Source organism: Falco peregrinus, chromosome 5, assembly GCF_023634155.1.
Source record: "Falco peregrinus isolate bFalPer1 chromosome 5, bFalPer1.pri, whole genome shotgun sequence".
NCBI lineage: Eukaryota > Metazoa > Chordata > Aves > Falconiformes > Falconidae > Falco > Falco peregrinus.
Window position 1 is genome coordinate 23030780 of NC_073725.1, and position 21648 is coordinate 23052427.

Consider the following 21648-nt stretch of genomic DNA (forward strand, 5'->3'; position numbering starts at 1 on the left):
TATCAAAGTAGGTGGAGAACGAGTTCAGTTCATCCATACTTGCATATCGCTTCAGAGGAACACAACTTACATGCCAAAATGACCAGGCAGGCATTACTTAAAAGAAGAAAAATAGATAATTCAAAACTTTTACAAAGCAAACTTCCCTACTCGCTATATTCTCACACCAGCTTTTCAGCTCACCATGTGTCTGTTCCACAGGTTGTGACCACTTGAAAATTTGAAGGTCTCCACTGACTTCTTACAGTTCGATGTACCTGAATAGCTCTTCTTATGAGAGGGATTTCAGCCTGGAAATTTCTCAGCAAAGGATGTCTCAAACAGGAATAAGAACAAAACCGGTGGATCCGTTCAAAAGAAAAAGTCACCCCAAGGAAGTTCCAAAATTATACAGTAAATAAACTTTATTTCATCTCAGCTCTTGTCAGATTAGTCCTGTCAACAGTCACAGATCAGCATATGATACAGTTATGTATTAAGTATTTACAATTTACAGTAACGTACTTTTTATCCAGAAAATATAAGTACAAAAGCTAGGAGTAAACAAATGAGGTACTGCAGTTTGGATTTATTGTAGGCAAAAGCATATAGAAGTGACCTTTAGCAAACAATCGTAAGATCAGATTGGGAAAGAGTAGTCATCAAGAGTGCCTAGTTCATCAGGAAAATCACCTCAACTGCTACCCATCCAAAAATGTATTGCACAATTCATTCAAAAATAAAAAAATAAATAGAAGAAACAAACCATTTATTTCAACTCTTAAAAAACACCCAGTAAAGCCTGTATAGAGATACAGTAGTGGGCAATTCCTTCCTAGGATAAAGTCTTTTCTCTCCTTTAAAAAAATAACCTTTAACACAAAATAGAAGACAGTGTTCAATAGAAGAGAAAAAAAGACTCATCACCAAATAACCCCTGATTAGCGTTTCTTGTCAAGGCAGTTTTATCTATATTCATGGTCCAAAGGTGTCACTGAGTTTTGGTTCTTGCTATTCCATTTGTGACCGTGAATAACAGCTTTTCTTCTTGTCCCTTCTCAAGGGACAACAACAGAGATATAAACATACTTCTAAGCAGCAGTTTCATGAGACATTCTCATCGCAATTTCTTCAAGATGGTCGTAGCCATGACTGGAAGAAGGAAAAGTTAGAACAAATGAACAAATGTGACATTATTGAGAGCAACTTAGAAGCATTTAATATTAAAATCATGACGACATTACTGTTTATTGATAGGAATAGGAGATGGAGAATTTCAGCTAAGTCAAATTGCCAAATTATTAACTGATTTTGAGCAAGTAATTCCATTCCAGTATCTGCAAAACAGTTGAGAAACTGTGATGAAAATAAAATAATCTGTAGAAAAACAGTCCAAAGTCTCACTGGAAATAGACAGTCTACCATACTGTTGCATCTTAACCCAATGAAAAACAACAATGTCCTCTCTGCCTGAGGCTTATCATCAAAATTGAAACGATGAAGTAAAATTCTGGGGCTAACAAAAAGCCTCCTCTACCAAGCAAATACTTACTGCTTTGAAGTCAGCATAATCTAAATTTCTCAGTTATATACATGCAAGAATATTATCCCATTTGCTGACTATCTACTGACATAAGTCACCAAAAATATTTGGGATACAGTAAGAAACTACAATCCAATAATGAAGTCGGAGGTTTCCATACATATTAGCTTAAGTTATGAAAGTGTAACAGGAAACAGCTGACATTAGGGTCAAAAACAAGCCCTTCTGTGATATGTTTCAAATGCAGCTGAGAACACCTGAACTTTTTACACGAGCACTACAGACAGCATGACGCAAACTTAAGTTCCAAACATGCTTTTTGCAACAGTGTTGTAAATAGCTTTGCCCTATCATTACCAACAGTTCACTTATTTTGAACAGAGGGCTAGAAAAAACAGTTGCTGATTTTGTCAAGAAGTGATCAAGGCTAGGAGGCAAACAGTCCAAACTCTATTGCGCTTTAAGTGCAATAAAGTGCATCTGCTATTGTATTCAAAAGTTCAAAAGAACACAAAATCAAGTGGAAACCATGACTGCTTGCTAAGATGAGGAGATTTTTTCCTTTGAAACAGATATTATTCTGTACTGAAGGCTAAATTTGCATGGCTGCAAGAGAGAAAGATAGCCTGTCTACTGCATCGTGATAACCGGCAATGGAAACCACCACAGTTAATCCATTTTGCTCCATTTTGCCCCAGCAGTGGTGCGTGCTGACCGCATGGCATTTCAGCTGACAGACAGCGATTGCTTAACACCCCCTGAATCGCTTCCCGGCAACTGTGCAAAGGTTTCCAGTTGCAAAGCAGGAAAAGGAAAGCTGGGCTGACCTTACCCCTGTAGAATTCATCTGAAGAGTTTATTAAATATCATGCACCACTAATGACTCAAATTATCAAGTTTTTTATAAACTTATCAAGTTTTACCTTTGTATTTCCACAGCCCTCCTCTCTCAACTGCTGCTGCTCGTGTGTTGCTTGTTTAGCTCGGCTAGTCTGATGCAACCTGCATCTTTAGGCCTAAATCAGCTGTTTCTTTTCTGTAATGCTACAAATAGCATTACAGATTCATAATGGAAGTAGCTTAATAAAACCTGAAAAAGCACACAATAAACTGAGTGCGTAAAGCTCCCCACATTTTTCTTCCTGATCTCTCTGCTCTAGCTTCTCTTGATACCACATACTATGATTTGGAAAGGTACTGATGTTTAAATGCAACCATACCCAAATTCCTCTAAAAAAATATTTCATCAATTGTTTATTAGAATAATCCGTTCTCTTATGTTTTAGATATAATAATTCATTTCAGGCAATACAGTATGTATGTCCCATAAATATGATTTATTTGCTTATTCAAAAAAGATGCCCAGAAAGTGAAAAAAGACAAAACAAAGCCAAGCACAATAAAATTCAATTACATATTAATTGATTTAAAATCTGATTTGGTTTTTTTCCTACCAAAAAAAAAAATAATCTCTGTAGCTCAACCAACATTTGAAATTATGCTTATAACTCTGAAAGATTGGTTTTGAATCTTTGAAATTTGTTTACCATTTTTAAACTTGGCTTTTTAAAACAAAACATGATTAAGAGTAGGACAAAGTTATCATACACATGCAGAACAAAAAATTTTATTTTTTTTAAACAAAAAGAAGCAGGCAAGAAAAAAAAAGGCAGAAGAACAATTAATCTCAGACTACAAGTTTAATCTTTAAATAAAACAAGTATGTATTAGGCTTCACTCACCCACATGCTAACTAAGCACAGACTGATGGGATATTCAGAAGATACCACTGCGAGGTGAGGCAAACTACAAAGCCAGGAAGAAAACAGCTTATTGGACTACTTGGTTAACAGTGTAGATGAGAACTCTGTGGACATCTACTGCCTATGGATGAGACTGCTGTAGTTAGATCACAATAACTACGTAATAAATGCTAGATTAGTGAAGGTGATAAACGTGCTAGATCAATGTATTGACCTATGGATTGGTTAAAAAGTTTTCAAAAACCTGTTAAACATATGCCCACTAAGAGGGTAAACAGTTACTCACAGATACTTAGTACTACACACATTTAGTCAATGAACAATTTACACAATATTAGTTATAGATGTTTTGGCTATAAACTAAAATACAGAAACAACAAAGATTTATGTTGACAAAGCGTATTTAAATTGTAGTTCAGAACTTTATTGCTCATGCGATCTAAATACTGGATATTTTCAAACATCAGCATCGCTTCAGTACTAAGCATGGAGATACACTACTGCCAGGTTAGTAAAAACCAAAAATCAAGCATATTTTTTGACTGAATAGTTTATGAAGACCCCTCCAACTTTTTACTCCTGAAGAGAATTACAAAACAATCGCCCCCAAAATAATTTGTGCTTCAGTAAACAAACTTTGTAACTTTGAAAGCAAAGAAAAAAAATACTACTAAAACTTCCATAATATGCCCTATTATTTCAGTTTCCATTAGAAGTCCAATGTAATCTCTTTGTGGATTTCAAAAGGAGAAAATTCCTAGGCTAGAGCTGAGCCAGGAAGGGACTGCTACGTGAAACCCAAGAAGTTTTCCATCAGGACATGAAGCTCTTTGAATGACAATACTCTTAACAATCAAAGCACTTGCAGCCTGCAAAAATGTCACTGTATCTTGTAGCCAAAATTTAAATATCAAGGACCAAAATTTGTTGGATGAATTTGAATTTTATTTAGTATCAGAAATTGTGAATGTCTGCTTTAGGAAGACCAGGTTTCAAATATCAGTAAGCTGAAGCGACTGCAAAATAAGGTCCACCTCTCTAACCTCACTTTTGGCCAACAGAGAACTTAAAATGTTTCCTAGATAGTATTCTAGCTTGCCTTTTAAAAAAAACAAACCAAAAAAAAGGCACCAGCTTTCTACTTGAAGGTCAGAAAGAGAGAGCATCAACAGAAAATCATGTCTGGGATGCATGACAGTTATTGGAGCTGCAGTACTATCAGCATTTATATAATTCTAAAATTATTTTAAATATTTAAGATTGCAAGACACTCAAACTGACTGAGTGTACAGGGAAACACTGAACTTTTAACACTTTCCTCAAAGCTGGTATTTCAAGCGGAAGAAATAGATATTTTTTTTTTTACATTTGTTACAATGGATCAAAAGGACTTTAATGTAACCACTTCAGCTGAAATGTAAGAATTTTTATTTTATTCTGTTTCTGCAAGTGCTAAATAAATATATATTCAAGGCCAGTGAAAGAAATAGAACACAATTCTTCCTCTCACTTTAATTCCTACATATTTCACTCAGCTGACCCACAAAGAGAGGGATTTGACTCCAGATACAATGTAGAGAAGACTATTACTGCAGTTTTTACCTTAATGAAAAATAGCTCCAGTACATAAAATAGTAATACCAAAGAAATGTTTGTACTTGTATATTCTTCCTCTCTTTTGGGTCCGCTTCTCAAACACAAATTCGCCTTTCTGGTAAATAGACCAGCTGGTAAATAACAAGCAACTGTCACATAATAAGAAGTGTATTGAAACAAAACCAAAGTCCTTAAGACACTTTTTTTCGACCTGTTCTGACCCAGACTGAACCTGATGTATTTTGATGTTTTTTAAGTACAAAAATAAAGCAGGCTCTTAAAAAACACAACCACAAACCCCCAATCTTGTTAGGATAGTCACTTAAGACATAAAGTGTACATATCCCACTTCAAACACACGTATCCCAGGTGACTGAGGTAATCAGTTTTCTATTCTACAAGCCAAATGGCTCTTAGTTTTGCCACAGATTTTATCTCATGGCTGAAAAACATCTCGAGATATTTTTCAAGAAAACTGGTATGACTCCACAGAAACTTCTGAATTTAAGAAACTAATTTTGTGTCAGATTCATTTTTTGATTAGAAAATGAATCTGCAGAATAGCAGTGACAACTGAACCTGCTTTGTGCTGTTGTATGCACAGTTATCAGAAACATAGCTTCAATGATGATAAGAAATACTAGTTAAGAAAATATGCTTGCTTTTTTTCTCATTTTTGCTATATACTCAAACCTACAGCTGGAATTTAACATCCCACTGAAGAAGAGGAAAGGAGGAAGAAAAGGAGTTCTCTTGAATGTGGACACAGGGAAAAGCAGACTTAAAAGAAAGTTTCTATTTCCTTATTCTTGCAACCTAACCTCTTGCATAAATTTGGTTTACTTATATGACTTACCAACGGTCGAGCATCTTCTCGTTCTAGTATCTTCTGAGTCTGATCTGCTGGGAATTTCAGCACTGTTGTTATAACCTTGGCCATTGTCTAAAAAGAAACAGGTATTCTTTAAGTAATACAAAGCACTAAAATGCTTTGTAATATTTTAAAACGCATTTCATTTAAGACGACTGGATACTATTTTCAGTAATGTCAAATGAGTAATTACATTGTATATGCATGACATTATGCAAATTACATGAAAACCATGAAGCGTCTTCATTTCACATTGTCTCAAACTCCAGCTACTGTAAGACTATGTAAGTTGTAAGCTCTGTGTTATCCATGCTCTAACAACTGGTCCATTAATAAGACAATGTGCTGTTACAAATACTGCTCCTACCACATTTGTTCTCAGCGTGGCCTTTCTGAAAAGCACATTTCAGGTGAATGGCACCCGAGAGCGATTCAACTATGCGGATTCAACTATATTTGCACCATCTGAATGTTTTGTAAAGAAATGAAACACTGAGAAAGTGGATCTAAATGTCAGATGTGGAACTCCAGTTGTGTAAATATTTTTAGCGGGTATACAGTAACCCCGTATTTAAATAGTGAACATTTAAACATCTTCAGACAGAAGATGCAAGAGTAACAAATCTCTGTGCAAAACAGGCAATGATTATTATTTCCATTTTATGAACAGATGAGTGGGAAACTCCAAAAGGCACAAAACAAGGTCCAGGTGACTTTTGCAGGAAAGGTCAAACAACTGCAGTGCAGCTCAGCACCAAGGTGATTGCTACAAAAGCAGTAACTGCTGCTCTTAAAGAATGTGGATGAGATAAGATTGCTCCTCTCAGTGTCTGCTGTTTATTACCAGTCTCACATGTGGAATGAAGAGGGAGGCTGCAGCAACAAAGCAGTCCTAGGACAAAAATGACTGCAGCTTAAAATGGAGAGGTAAAGCTTTAATGTGCAACAATTGTTTTAGTATATCAATTAATTAGGGATAGAAACCAAGTGAAAGCAAAAGAAACTGAACCCCGTTGAACACTTTCAGCTCAAAAACATTAATGTACCAATAGTTCCTATAATTAAGTAGGAAGTGCCTCTACTGCAGTTCCCAGATATACAAAGGAATGTGCTCAATGCTACAGACTAACATCACACTTTAATAACTTCTTTTGCCAAAAGCCTCATCACATTTATTTAGGGCTAAACAATTAGAAAGCACTGAGCTTACAATCTATTCAAACTCATTTTGACAGTGTTATCAAGGAAGTCCTCTCAACCATTTTCTACAGGACACAATGGCATGCAAATTTTAAAGAAAAAACCAGCTAACACTTGCAGGTACTCCGTGAAAGCATAGATATGTAAGTGCCAACTTAAATAGGGGCTATCTAAAACCTTCTTTCCTGAAAACATCGATTTTGTAATTTATCACTAGCAATGACTTGAAATTCTCCAAGTTTTTGATGTCACAAGGGAGATTTCTGAAGCAGAATTATTCAACACTATTCACAGTTGCATAGTTATAAATCAAAGTTACAAGGATCGCAGAACTTAGGATATTATGTTTAATATAGGCTGACCTTATCACTCTAATAGTCTATTCTGCCACTAAAAAATCCCTAATAACTCTTTAAGTCTGTGAGTAGACACACATACGTTCCTTTCTGTGCATCTCCGTATCTACCTATGGAAAGACCCTAGGGCTTTCCCAAACGTAACAACTAGTTCTGCTTTAAGAGATGAGTTGGCATTCCCATTTCTTTCTACGAGGTTGATGTGTTTAAATATGAAATCTCTGAAAATAATATTTTTACAATGACAATGATCAGCCCCCTTCACAATTCAAGATCTGCTGGTCAAAGGCAGAAACTCCAAAATCAAAGTTTTACCTTTTGTTTTATACCCCTTGTTTTTCTGCAATGCACAAGAGCGTGTCAAGGTGCCAGAAAAAGATCTGCATAAATTTACGATTTCCGACACATGTATTCCATTATATTGTTCCACGCACCTAGCTGTATCAACACACACATTTACTACAGACATACAAAACTTGGACTGATTTTCTGGCCACAGAGCACAATGAGCACCTCCAAACAGCACAGTGAATTTACAAGTACAGCATCTAGGATTTCTGTGAGACTTAAGATTCAGTATGCAGTACAGCTGGACAGTAAAACTGTTCACGTGTCTGTAGAAAATATTGTTTTCTTTCACCTGGTAGTGTATATACCATTCCAGGTTCAAACATTCTGAATAAAGTGCATGCTTAGAAAAAAGCTGGTAATCTCATTTCATATATCCTGTCAAGGAAGAGGCAAAAAATAAAAAGTTGAATGGGAGGGCAAGCCCGTAAAATCCCCCAGTGAAGACATGCACACCGTGGTCAAACAGTTTACAAAGGATGTGATAGGGCAGGTTACACATTAGGACCAGAATTCCTGACTTTTAAATACCGAGCCACTATCAACATTTCTCCTCTGCCTCTACTGCTGTAATACAACTGATACATTCATTAATGTCTCTACTTAATACAATCCCAGGATAATTTACCAGGCTGCATAAATGGCAATCCACCCTAGACAGTTTGCACAGATTCTTCTGAACTACGTTCAATAAAGGAAAAATTATGTCTATAGAGATCACTAACTCCAATGCTGAACCACCTTCAAGACATGGCATATAATTTGCACCATAAAGGGAGAAATGCACAGAGAAAGGCCACCTGAATGATATTACAAGAGAAAATTAGAAAAATTTGCTTTGTCTGGTCCAAGAAAGCAAAAGCTGAGAGAAAGGTATGTCTGTGCTGAGGAGGTAAATCTTGATACAGACCTCTTAACTTGAGGACTGTGTTGTGGAAAAAGTAAAAAATGTATGTTAATACTTTACTAACACACTTAGATTGTGTATTGATTTTATCGATCACATTGTCATTGCTCATGATTTTCCAGTGTAGCAGCATGAAACCAGTTTTCAAGACACAACTCAGTAAATTTTGTGATTATATTATACAATCCCTATGAGAGCAGACACTAAGCTCAGTGTCTTCCAGCAACACGTCTAATGGTTGAAAGAAAACCAGCAGATGAAGTCAGCTGGGAAGTACTTATTGAAGCAAAAGTGAAGAGACCAAAGTATCTTCATATTTAGTAAAAATGCCAGCCTTCATTCCATTTTAATTTTCCACTAGTAAATACCAGTTCAGCTACAACCTTGACCATCTAATAATAGAGGACTAGACAATACCAATTAAAAATTGCTAAGAGGTAATCAAATTAGTATAAACATACAATAGAGAGAAATACAAACACATTCAATTTGAACAACACTTGTCATTCTCCCTTAACTATCTACATTTAACTTCCCAAAGCTAAACACTGCAGTCCTTTGACAATTATTTCTGCTGGTTGGTTGCTTAAATATACACTTCCCTTTTCAATCACATCAACTGTCAAACAATGTCTTCTCAAGTTATCATAGGAATGTTATCTTTTCTGATTTATTTTTTCTCCTCCCAGTATTCATTGCTTTTTAGGAGCCAGTGTGCAGGCAATGTTGCAATGGCATCTTCTGGTTAAATACAATGTAATCTCCAGGGTAAATAATCACATATCTATGTCTACAAACACATACGTAAATATAAATGCATAAAACCATAAATTTTGTTATACGTATTTATTCACAAAGCTTTTAATCAAAGCATTTGATTATGCACAGACAGAAGAGAGCTAAAGTAAACTTAGTTTAACACTGATTGCTGTTTGTTGCTGTTATTGAAGAAATCAAGTGCAAATTTTAGTACATCACTGTATAAAAGGGAAAAAGAATATCCTCACAACTAGATAATCCAAAGTTTTGAGGCACGTATAGTAATGTTTTGAAGATCAGTAAGAAACAGCCTTAATGCGTGAAAAAGATGTTTTAGATAAGGTTTTCTTGAATGCAAATTTGCTACGTCCATCAGTTATCTGCAGTAGTCGTCTGCAGCTGTCTCAAGACTTGTTTGAAGCTGAAATATTGCTGACATTTTTTTGCATTCACTCGTCTAAGTCCCTTACAATTCAAAATCATAACATCCAGTAATGTACGTGTTTTTCTTCAATGATTTCACTTGTTTGTTCTTAAAAGTAGGAGTGTCATCCGATGAGCCACAGGCTTGTGATCAGAAGGTAAATAGTGATTCTGGGTTTTCTGGATCAGGGATTTGTATTTTTAATAAAAAAGGAATTAATATCAAAGTGAAAAATGGGATAAAAAGAAAAAGAGGAATCCTATAAGAACAAGATGTCCTGCACAGACTAAGTTTCATTCTGTACAGAGGATAATGAGAACAATGCTAATTAACATAGAAACCGCCACAAAACCCCTTTGCTTAATAGTAGTCCAAGTTGAAAGCAGGGCAAGAAAGAATGGAAGAACTCCAGGAGGAGAAACAAAACAAATAGAAAAAATTCAGCCACATAGCACTTACCATCCAAGAAAAATGTTTGTGTTATGACATACTCCTTTTGAACCTGGTCAGTTTCTAAGCATCAGTATTGTTACAAGCTTGTAAAATTCCAACTTAAGAATGATTTCACAAACTTGCAACATACAAGAAGCCTACTGTGCATTTTTTCACTACTTTTAAGAGTAAATTAACACTACCTAGAGAAGGTTTATAGATTTGGGAGCCCTATGGAACATTTTTAAGCAACAATTAAATAGGTATTTCAACATCTTCAGAGCTACTGACAAACTTTTATTTAATCCCCCTGTTACCTACCATCTTTGTGTTAAGATGACATCAAAAGAGCACTTTCGCTAATACTGTACGGACCAGCTTTCACAGTACATTAAGCTTCACCAACAACAGGACTTTATCCAATAAATACACACCTACCTATAAAGGCTTTTGTCTTCACAGGTACATCAGTGACAGAATGACAACCCCCCTTCCCCCTGCCAATCATAATAGTATACCGAAAAAGTTTTTAAGATACAGATCATGCCTCTTCGGGGAAAAAAAACATGAAAGCCTATTAAACCCTCTGTCAGTAATTAACAGAATATAACGAATCACAAACACATGGTACTTCAAATCTACAGTGCAAGGATCTTAACCTGTATTCTAACCCAAATCACATGTCAAACATATATACAAATTTCCATACCTTAGTTTCACGACCCATCATATATTCAAAGAGCACTTTCCTCAAGTATTCAAACTCAGTAGGCTCCCCAAAGAGGGAAACGTCGGTATGGTGAAGGTTTCCATCTGTGTAAACAAAAATAAGAGAATATTTATACTGACAGTCAGTCTCATGAATCTGAGTTTCACCAACGGCATGACAATGAACAAGTACAAATGCCAGATTCTGCACCTGGGACAGAGAAATAGCAGTTGCAAAGGGGTTTGGAGGTGCTGTTTGCCAGGAGGCCCAGCAGCAGCCAGCAGTGTGCCCTGGCAGCCAAGGGGGCAAACCCCACCTGGGGGTGCATCAAACACAGCATAGCCAGCCGCTCACAAGACGTGGTTATCCCGCTGTCTTTAGCGCTGGTGCAGCCTCACCTTGAGTGCTGTGTGCGGTTCTGGGCCCCACCATTCATAAAGGCTGTGAAGGTCCTTGTCTGCATCCCAGGGAGGCACCCAAGCTGGTGAAGGGGCTGGAAGGCATGGCCTCTGAGGAGCGGCTGGGGACATGGGGCTTGTCTAGTTTGGAAGGAAGGAGGCTGAGGGGCGACCTCACCGCTCTCTGCAGCTGCCCGAGGAGGGAGGTGGAGAGGGACGTGCTGAGCTCTGCTCCCTGGAACCCACTGCCAGGGTGTGTGGGAATGGTTCAAAGCTGCATCCATCAGGGGAGGTTTGGACTTGGCATGACAAAACATTTCTTTATTGAGAGGGTGGTCAGACCCTGGGACAGGCTTCCTGGGGAGACAGGTGATGCCCCACGCCTGTCAGCGTTTGAGGCATGCGGACAGTGTCCTCAATACCACGTTTTAACTTTTGGTCTGCCCTGGCGTGGTCAGGCAGTGGGACTAGATGATCGCTGTAGGTCCTTTCCAAGTGAGCTGTTCTACTGCCTGCACTCTCCATGAGTCAAATACCAATGGGACTGTTGCTTCGCTGAAAAGCCGGGGGGGGGTTCAGCTCCAGAAACACTTCCAAGGACACATAGCACAAAATTGACAAGCAGGAAGAGGCTATTATTTTTATTTCTGTTGTTCTGAATCTGTTCAGAGTCAGTGGTCACAAGCAGTGACACAATGCGCATGTGCAGCCAGGAGCAGGCTGATGCGTTCCTCAGTTTAGCTTGCAAAAGCATCCCTTGCCGTCTGGCAAAGGCACGGAGCTACAGAAAGTAGCAGCAGGGACTCAGACAAAGGAGTCCCAGTTTGCTGAGGAATGACAACGTGAGGGATGAGGATCAACCCCACATGAAAGAAGAAGAGGAGGTGGTGCGTGGAACTGTGGGGTATTGCCCCAATTATGGTACGTAGTGACGACAAACATTTTTGTCTTCGGAAACGTGCTCCACCGCTGTGCTTCTTGGCCAGGGATGCACGGGAAGCGCCCTCGTGCCTGCCCTGCGCTTGCCTTGCAGGCAGGGAGAGCTGACAAGGGGCAGCTCCTGATGGGGCAGCGAGCCTGGAGCCCTGCCAAGCAGAGGCTGTTCTGCACAAGCGAGAAGCCCAGGGGAAAGGGAGCCGAGGGCAGAGCAGAGCTGGCTCCTGCCAAGGCTTGTGATGGGCAAGAGAGCCAGAGCGCCAGGGCACGGGGGTGCCTCGGAGGTGCAAGCGCAGCAGGCGAGAACCTGGCCGAAAGGGCTCGGAGGAGCCCTGACAAGGGGCTGTGCTCAGTGCGACAGAGGACAACAAGCAACTCCTGGGGGGACCACACTGGGCCCCCCTCCCCGGGAGCCTCGAAAGCTTCCTCCCCCCGGGTGTGGGGCACGAGGGCCACCTTCGTGGAGCACGAGCAGCGGGCACCCAGCCAGAATGGCCCAAAGGAGCCCTGGCCAGGGGCCCTGCGCGGTGCTGCAGAGGCAGGCAAAAAACCCCCGGGGCGGGACGCTTGGTAGCCCACCGCGGGGGAAAAAAAGCCTTCCTCCCCCCAGCTGCAGGGCACGAGAGGCCACCTTCGCGGGGCACCAGCAGCAGGCGGTGACCTGGCCCGAGGGACCCGAGGAGCCCTGACAAGTGGTCGCGCTCAGTGCTGCAGAGGAAGGCGAAAAACCCCCGGGGGCCAGTGCCAATGTGCCCCGGGGGAAAATTCCTTCCTGACCCCAGGCAGCGCTGGCGATCGGCTGTTCCCTGAGCATGTGAGCGGGACCGGCCTCCTGGTCCCACGGGCCGGGCACGCCTCCCGGGAGATGCCAAGCCTCTCCCTCTGACCTGGAGCCATCGCAGGGGCTTCCAAGAGTGACCAAATGCCCCCGGCCCGAGCTACTCAGGGGGCAAGACTCCTGCTGGCACCTGATGGGACACCAGTGGGTGCTCCAAAGCTCCGGGACCCCTGGCAATACCGCTGCATCTTGTTTCTTACGGCTGCTGCCCCTGGCTCCACGGGGATGAGGACGGCGAGCCCTGCGGCGCTCCTCAAGAAGGGGTTCCCGTGGTGTTGCCACCGCTGTCCAGCTGAGAAGGCCCGACAGCCTCGGGCACCCCCAGGGGTGGGTGGTTCTTCTCCTCTCCCGAGGGGCTGCTGTCTGTTCCCCGAAGGCTGAAACAACATCTCCACCCGTCAGATGGGCTTTGGCCGTGGCCCTGCCGGGAGCTGCCCTTGCAGCGGAGAAGCTCCAGCAGCCTCGTCCAGGCTCCAGGCTCCCTCCCTCAGCCCCCAGGGAATTCCATGATTCCCTCGAGGGCTCCCTCTCGGGTGTCTTCAGGCCGGTGCCAGGCCAGCTCTGGCAGGGGGACACGGGACGATGCCCCTTTTATACTCCCCCAGGGCACTGTGACAGCGCGTTGCCGGGTGACGGCGCTGTGACATGGGGTAACACGGGGGTGACAGTTGCCCCATGCGCAGCCCCGCCCCCGCCCAGCACCCTTGGGAGGAAGGGCTCTGGGGTGCCGGCCCCGAGGCAGCCCCTGTGCCCAGGAGGCCCGGGGGGCTGTCCCTGCCCTCAGTGGCCATGCACGGGGCACAGCTGATGGGCGTCCCTTCAATTCAGCTGGATGCCCATACGATCTCAAGGGCATTTGTACTGTGTACGCTCATTTCTGTGGGGAGATGCGAGAGGCGACAGACAGGCTTTTGGTTCCCTCTGCATGAAATTTGCAGAGATGTAGAAAGAATGCACAGAATTTCCTCACCATTCCTTACTGATGCACCAAGGGACATTTGCTCCTACCCTGCTCGTGGTGAGGTCATCCTGTTGGAAAGGGAAGTCCCAGATGTGACTTCTTTCTTGACCATATTTTTCCTTGCACTTCCGAGTGGTCAGTCCCTGGACAGGCTTCCTGGAGAGGTGGTCGATGCCCCATGCCTGTGACTGTTGAAGGGGCATTTGGACAATGCCCTTAATAACCACGCTTTAGCTGTTGGTCAGCACTGCAAAGCGGTCAGGCAGCTGGACTCGATGATGGTCGTATGCCCCTTCCAGCTTAAATATTCTGTTCTCTTCTCTTGTCATTTTCTTCCTACCTCCTCCTTTCCCTACCAGTGCGTGCTGAGGAAATCTCTGCTGCTTTTTCTTCCCAGGCCTGCCCACGCAGAAGGGACTGAACGGGCAGTTGTGTCCCAGCCTGGGCATTACCTCCGTCACGTTGTGGGCAGGGAACATGTACCTTCGGATGGGGGTAGGGCTGTGGATCGTCTCCAGATCATCTGACCATCCAGACAAATTTGGAAAGAGCAGGTGTGACGGGTGGCTTTTGAAAGGGTTCTGTGTTCATCCAGTTTCACTGGGTTTCCACAGGATGGCAAAACCCTCCATCTCTGACCCTGGGGAGGCTGAGACCAAGCCCTCAGTCTGAAGCAGGACATGCTCCGCAACCAAATGGCTGCAAACCCTTGTGAGGTGAGCAATACCTGCTCATTTCCCTGTGCATTTCCTTGTACTCATTTTAAGAAATGCCTGAGATGTTTTCCTTGGAAAAACAAGGTAAACCTCAAGATCCTGAGAACAGCAGTACTCCCTCAGACGTCCATGGCCTAATACTCTTGTCTTCGAAGTGGCCAGCTGTAAACATCATTAGAAGGAGAGCCCACGACCAGTGCGGGTCTACTTCTGCCAGGGTCCTGGGGGTGCTCATAGGCCTCAATGGCTGGGACCAGCCTCTCCTGGGACCCCCAGTGCCCCCGTCTCCTGCCAAGGGCGCAGGGGACATAGCTCAGCCTGGGCCCTTCAGTCCCTGCCTGGGCCATGCTGTAGGTGTGCCCGTGCCTGCCCCTGTCTCCTGGCTGGGCCTGGGCCCTGCCCTGCGGAGCTGCTCTCCTGCAGGGACCCCTCAGGCCTCTGTCACAGCTCGTCACGCAGAACTCCAGGCACAACGTGGCGTAACGCTTCTGTTCTGTTGTGTTGTATTCCTCACACTCACCACGAGTCAAATACCGACGAGACTTATTTGGCTGATATGCACAGGGGTTTTCAGCTCCAAAAATGCTTTCAAGGACACATATCACAAAGGTTACAGGCGGAAATTGGATGATATTTTATTGATTACTGTGTCAGAGCAAGCAGTCTTGCAAAGGAACTCTAATCACAAGAAGAGAAATGCCCAGACATGTAACACAAGAAACGTCTAATCTAATATTTGTATTGTTAAAATTTTAAAGAGTCATAAAATGTGTATTTAATTAGCCAAGACAAATGGACAATTCCTCCCCACCCACTTTCAAGTGCCACTGCCTATACCACTCCCCCTAGGGATAGAGAAAGCTTTAGAACTCTGATATAGAGTTCTTTTACCTGTATGACAGAAAAACAAGCATAAAACAAATGCTGCATGATTTGCCCATCTGAAATCACACAGCAGCTCTATTGTAACAGACAAGATAAAACAAGGATGTCATAAAATATTACAGAGGTGTTTTAAAGGGATTGACATTTTAATGAATTGTCTAAACCAAAGCATGTTTTCCAAACAAATGAAAAATGTGTATGAACTTACCTCTATATGGTGTTCCAACTGATGTGACATACATATTCTTCTCATAATTTTTCAGACGGTCTTCCAGGACATGAATCTAAATACAGAACAGTCAACATGATCAACTGTGCTCACAAGCATCTAAAGTAAGCATAATTGTAACAGTTTTCAGCTAAACATCATCTCCCTCTACGAAAGAGAAATACATTTGCCTTTTAAGGAAGAAAAACATTAAAAATTGTGTCATTAAAAACTTATCCCTAAACTATTTAAGGAAATGTGTCTATATGTGTATATACACATAAGAATATAGCATGTTATGCATATTAACATATTTATATACACATATACTCCTCTATTTTATACACATAAACATACATAAAAAAGAAAACATAACAAAAATTGTACTTAACATCAAAAAAGGTTTAGTATATAAAAAAAGATCCATGAAATGCACCATTCAGTTTCACTATGCAAACATTTTGCTAACATGTATCACAAGCAATGATATTTTCATTCTCAGGGGTTAGAGGAGTACTTTGGAAAACACAGAGATCTTCCGAGAGCAAGTATGAGTCAAAACTACTGTACATGCCTATTATTTCCACAGTGCCTCTGTGGAGATGTGCTACATCATCACTTGAACAAACAAAATATTGCAAAGACAAAGTATTGAACAAGAACACCTTTCACTCGCGCAAGCGGCACTCTTACCTGCTCTTTGAACTCCTGCTCTTTCAGTTTTGAGTCATTGACCAGTGTTGTCTTCTGTGCAAGCTGTGCCTGAAAGAACAGCCACATACAGAAACAATCAAGAAACTGCTGAGGATATATATCATAGGCACCTTTTCAATAAACCTCTTTCTCCTTTTAAAACACAGACTTCTGAGTGTTATTTCTGCTTTCAAACTGCTGTGAAACAATTATCTACAGAGCAAAATCAATAAAATTTAAGACTTACCTGAAGATCTGTTATTGTGACCTAGAACAACAACAAAAAAATTAAGATTAAAATGTATGAAAAATAGTGAGTATATCAAGCACTGGACACGGGTAAAACAAGAAATAAATCACCTTTTTTCAATCTCCTAGTTGTGACACTATGTTAACTAAGGATGATACACATTGAAACGACCAAATCACACATACACTTGTATAAATAGTCCCATAAATAGTTTAACTTATTTGTGTTGACAGTACATAAAGTTTAGATATTTAAACTATCTCATTTGATTCCATAAGACAATTATTATAAATATAACTTCAAGAACCTTGTGTTTCCAAGTCTTTACAAAATGCATATTGGAGATGAATGATAACTGAATGAGTATGAAGCACAAGCCAGAAAACCCTAACAACTATTAATACTACTCACAATATTGTACCTTTTTCTTTAATTCTCCAAGTTTCATTTGGAAATCTGAACGTTTATCTTAGAATAGCTTCAGTTTAAGAGCTTCATGAGCTCTACATCTTGCAAAGATAGCAATGTTTATGAAGTACAGAAGCAATTTCAAGCTTAAATGTCTGTCTTTCCTTGTTGCGGCTCTAAGGAAAATAATGCTCTAGTACTCATGGGTATAGCTCAAGGTTGTAAAATAATTTTAACATCACATATTTTGTGTGTGTTTTGGGGTTTGTGTTTTTTGGTTTGTTTGTTGGTTTTTTTTCAAAGTTAACCTGAACCTTAACACAGAAGTGGTACACACCACTTGTTTCTTCCCGAGCCTCTTTGGAATTGTGCTGAGAAGGGAAGCTATTCCCCACCTCTGTAGATTCATAAAACCTGTGGGTTTTCCTACACTCTGATAACAGAATATAGAGGAAAATCATTCCTCTACCGATCTCAAACCTGTAAGTGCAATTCTTGCTTCTGAAGAGCTTAATCATCTGACCACACACTTGTTTTCTCATGAAGAGACAGTTTCTGACATTTGTATATCCCAACACTAACACTTAAGGATGTCAGTATTTGCCAACTGTTTATCACAGTCAGAAAAATACTGTTCAAATGTATAGTTATGCTTCATGTCAAAGCAGACATGCTATGTGTGATGTTTGGCCTAGGTTGACAACAAGCATCACAGCAGGTTTTGTAAGACAAACTTCTGTGACCCAGAGGACTCCAAATTTAGAAAACAAATCAATTGCCCACAAAAAGTTGCTAATAGTCAACAGAAGACTTCTGAGTTGTTTTACTACTAGTACTAAGGGAAAAAAATTTAAAAAAGAGAGAAAAAAATGTTACAAAACAAAAGAGAAATAAGGCACACCAAAAAATACCATGACAAATTAAGATGACAGAATGCATTAGAATGCACATGTGAAATCCAGATGTAGGTGTGGACACTTCTGCTCAGGTATGTGGACAAGGTCCACAGGCCCCCTCCAATTCTCTCGTCTAGCTCCGTCATGTTGCAAATATATGCTATTGTATCAGTTTTAAATGTATGCTATTGTACCAGGTAATAGAAAAATTAGTTTCATATATATATAAATATACATATATAGGACAGGCAATGGATAAGTTAAGACATTAAGAAGAACATTTCTTAATTTCTTAACCCTCTTAATTTTAAAGGAGGAAAAAAGGAAAACTACCTCCTGGCCGCAGAACAGACTGCATCAAAGAGTGAGAATCCAATCCTGAAATACTGACAAAACAATAAGTGGAAAGCCCACTTACAACAGTCCAAATATTTGAGCTTTGACTGGAATGGAGGATGTACCAGGAGCTATCTGCATGTTCAATAGCATAGTCAGACTACTAGAATAGTAATGCTGTTTTGAGATTCAGTCACCATTGCGAATAGGATGAAATATGCAATTCACATTCAGTTAAATCAGAGCTGTACAAAAGAAAGCTTGTTATCCATTTGCTGTATTTGAATTTAGTTGGAATTCTCAAAATTTCTTAAGAAAGCTTGATGCCTGTACGGCAGCAAAATCATGTATATTTAACTGTCATAAACTCACCAAAAAATCCCATTGTTATTCTGCAATCACTTCATACCTGGATGCTTTAACTGCGCTTCAGTACATGCACTACCACACAACCTGGTTTTCCTCCCCCTCAAATGAGACATCATTTATTCTTTAAAACAAAGCTATTTACCAGCAATGGAGTTCTCTCAGCTGGTTTATACCCACCACAAGTGGAAAAACTCCTTTTGAGTTTCCCCAAAGTCTGCCATGGAAATACCAAGGAGTGGAGAATTGTGGACAAGATTCCAAAGACAGGCAAAATTAGCTCCTTATTTTGTTTATTGTAAGCAGATTCATCTTTACGTAGAGATGTAATATTTGCAATATTCAAATATTTTACAGCTCTATGTTACCATTGCAAACCTGTGCGATACACTTCTGGGAGGAACTGAGAAATACATCAAATACCATTGCTGGTATATAGATTTGATGTAACTTTCACGACCTATCAGTGAATATGTAATCCCAAAGATGCATGCACAATATGATGCTAAATGACTACCTGTATTTATAGAAAACTTCTGTAACAAAGTAAGTAGTGAAACAGTTAATAAGTAAGTCCTAAAGGTAAAGTACTCTTCATACTTTTCAGAATCATGTTTTAGGGTTCAGGAGATTCTTAAAAGAATCTTCCTCCAGATAATAAGTTTATGCAAGATTGTCATCAGTGGGTGGATAAGGGTTGATTAAAAATACACGGCAGTTTGATACAAGTATTTCTTCTTTTCCTGTTATGAAAGCAACACTCATGTCATGGAACAGTTAATAAAAGTAATATAAAGGGTGTTGTAAGCAAGGCAGAAGAAACAAACATTAGGACAGCGAGGTAATTTGTACTGTAAGTTTGTAGTATCAAATAAAAACATTTAGTATCCCCATTGCTTCCTGTTGTCAAAATAAAAAAAAATAAAAATGAAGTTAATATGAACTCTCACCAATGACCCAATACCTCATATAATTTTCCTCTTTTTAGTGTAATAATAAGTAGTAATATTTTCATCAAAGAATTCATCAAACTAAAACATAGTCTCAGAAAGACAAAAGCATGTACTCCGTCTTCTTTCAATGAAGACCTCTCTATCCATAATTGATATATTCAAGGCACTACTTCAGAGCCATTTGGAATTTGAATTTTAAAATATTATGCTAAAAATGACCCAATGTGATTTCCTTTCCTTCTAAAGGGCTTCCAGTAAACATAAAGAACACATGTAGAGGGACCCTCCCCTCCCCAATAACCACAACACAAACAGACTTTTTAACATGCCATTCAAACAACGTAGTATCAAACACTGCAGATCCTAAAGAGGTTCACTTTTGAAGAAGTTAATGTCTAAAAGAATAGAAACTTTACGGGAAAGTGAAGGCCAGATATATAAATTAAAACAATTAAGAACAAACTAAAGAATTTTATGAAGACTAAGCATTTCATACCTAAACATATAAAAATAAATGTTAGTGCCAGCTCACTTTTTCACTGTTCCAATGCTCCTCTTCTGCCAGCCTTTGCTTGTATTCCTTTTGCAAGTTTTCTAGCTCTGCTTGTAACTCATGAACTTTTGCTGTCATCTCCTCTTCACGAGCCTTGAAAATACAGGGGCAAAAAAACCCTACTTACACAATTAATCATCTAACCATTCAAAATCTTAACTACAGTGGACAGAAAGCAATAAACAAAACAGTTATGCTATATACAGAAGAATATGCTTGAAATTCAGTGTAAAGGTTAGTTACGCTACAAGGCTATAGAAAAGAACAAGAAACAAACACAGGAGCTTAACCAGATTTTGCAGGCCTCCAACAGTTAAGATTACATAGTTAGAATTACAGTTAGTTCTTTGAAAATTTTTTTTTTTTTAAAAGAGCCATTTCTATCAGGCACTAAACCAGCATTTGAATTACTACTGGAGTATGTGCTTCGTTGTACGACTTTCATGAAAGGAACACACAATGATACAGAATCACTTCCTATACTATGGAAGTGACAAGGACTTAAACCCTTTCCTCAGCCATTTGCACAAAGAAGTTCCTAAAAAAGTTTTAAGCACATTTTCAGAAACAGTAACTTCCCATTCACAAGGGTTTGGAGGGCACTGTGCAGCATGGATGAAAGAAGCAGTGGCAAGAACGGCAGGGAGGAAATGAACTTTTCCTGTATATTTTATGACAGTGTGAACAGTAAATTTAGAAGAGAAAAATACAATGACCTAAATCCTAGTAACTTAACCCACCTATATGGCACTGTACAGAAAAAATTATTTTTTAAAATTGTGTCCCCTCTGGCCTTTTTGTGAAATAGCACATTAGGGAGCTTATAAAACAGCACTCCAGTTCAAAGTGCACGTCTCCGCTGCTGAACTAAAGTAAAACCCTAGTTTCACTCACGCTAACCACCCAGGGCAGTGAGCTGCCTGCTCTGCTATGCAGTAGTACTTCAGATTAAATTAGTACAATTAATCAACTATGCAAACAGACGGCACACTGCATGGAACAGAACCTTACTTCAAGGGTTATAATGCTAACCTGGACAGAGCATCAGAGAAAGGAGCTAGAGCGTGAGGCTGGCCCACAAACACTGTATTTAAATCCGTCAAAGAAACAACACACCATGACCACCACCTCAACTCCAGTAAAGCTTAAATTTAACTCGCTCACTTTCCTCATTTCAATCTGGAAGACAAACTTCTGCCGGTTTGTATCCCAGAACAGTGTGGCCAGCAGAAGCAGGGAAGCAATCATCCCCCCATGCCTGGCACTGGTGAGACCACACCTGGAATCCTGTGTTCAGTTTTGGGCCACTCACTGCTAGAGGGATGCTGAGGTGCTGCAGCGTGTCCAGAGAAGGGCAACAGAGC

At 40.3% G+C, this 21648-nt stretch overlaps 1 protein-coding gene across 8 annotated transcripts in view; it reads right to left on the minus strand.

Moving 5' to 3' along the window:
• Nucleotides 1-386: 386 nt before the first annotated feature.
• GOLGA4 (golgin A4) overlaps nt 387-21648 on the minus strand; it is a 95490-nt gene continuing 74228 nt past the window's right edge. For 4 of the 8 annotated variants that reach the window (XM_055804189.1, XM_055804187.1, XM_055804184.1 and 1 more), the window contains 7 exons: nt 20264-20377; nt 16770-16790; nt 16523-16591; nt 15830-15905; nt 10888-10991; nt 5738-5824; nt 3276-3406 (listed from right to left, as the gene is read on the minus strand). In XM_055804189.1, coding sequence (XP_055660164.1) covers nt 3353-3406; nt 5738-5824; nt 10888-10991; nt 15830-15905; nt 16523-16591; nt 16770-16790; nt 20264-20377 — 525 coding nt within the window. In that variant the 3' untranslated portion in view covers nt 3276-3352. Of the gene's footprint in view, nt 1132-3264; nt 3407-5737; nt 5825-10887; nt 10992-15829; nt 15906-16522; nt 16592-16769; nt 16791-20263; nt 20378-21648 lie in introns of those variants that run through there. The other 4 variants (XM_055804185.1, XM_055804186.1, XM_055804190.1 and 1 more) reach the window with 4 other exon arrangements.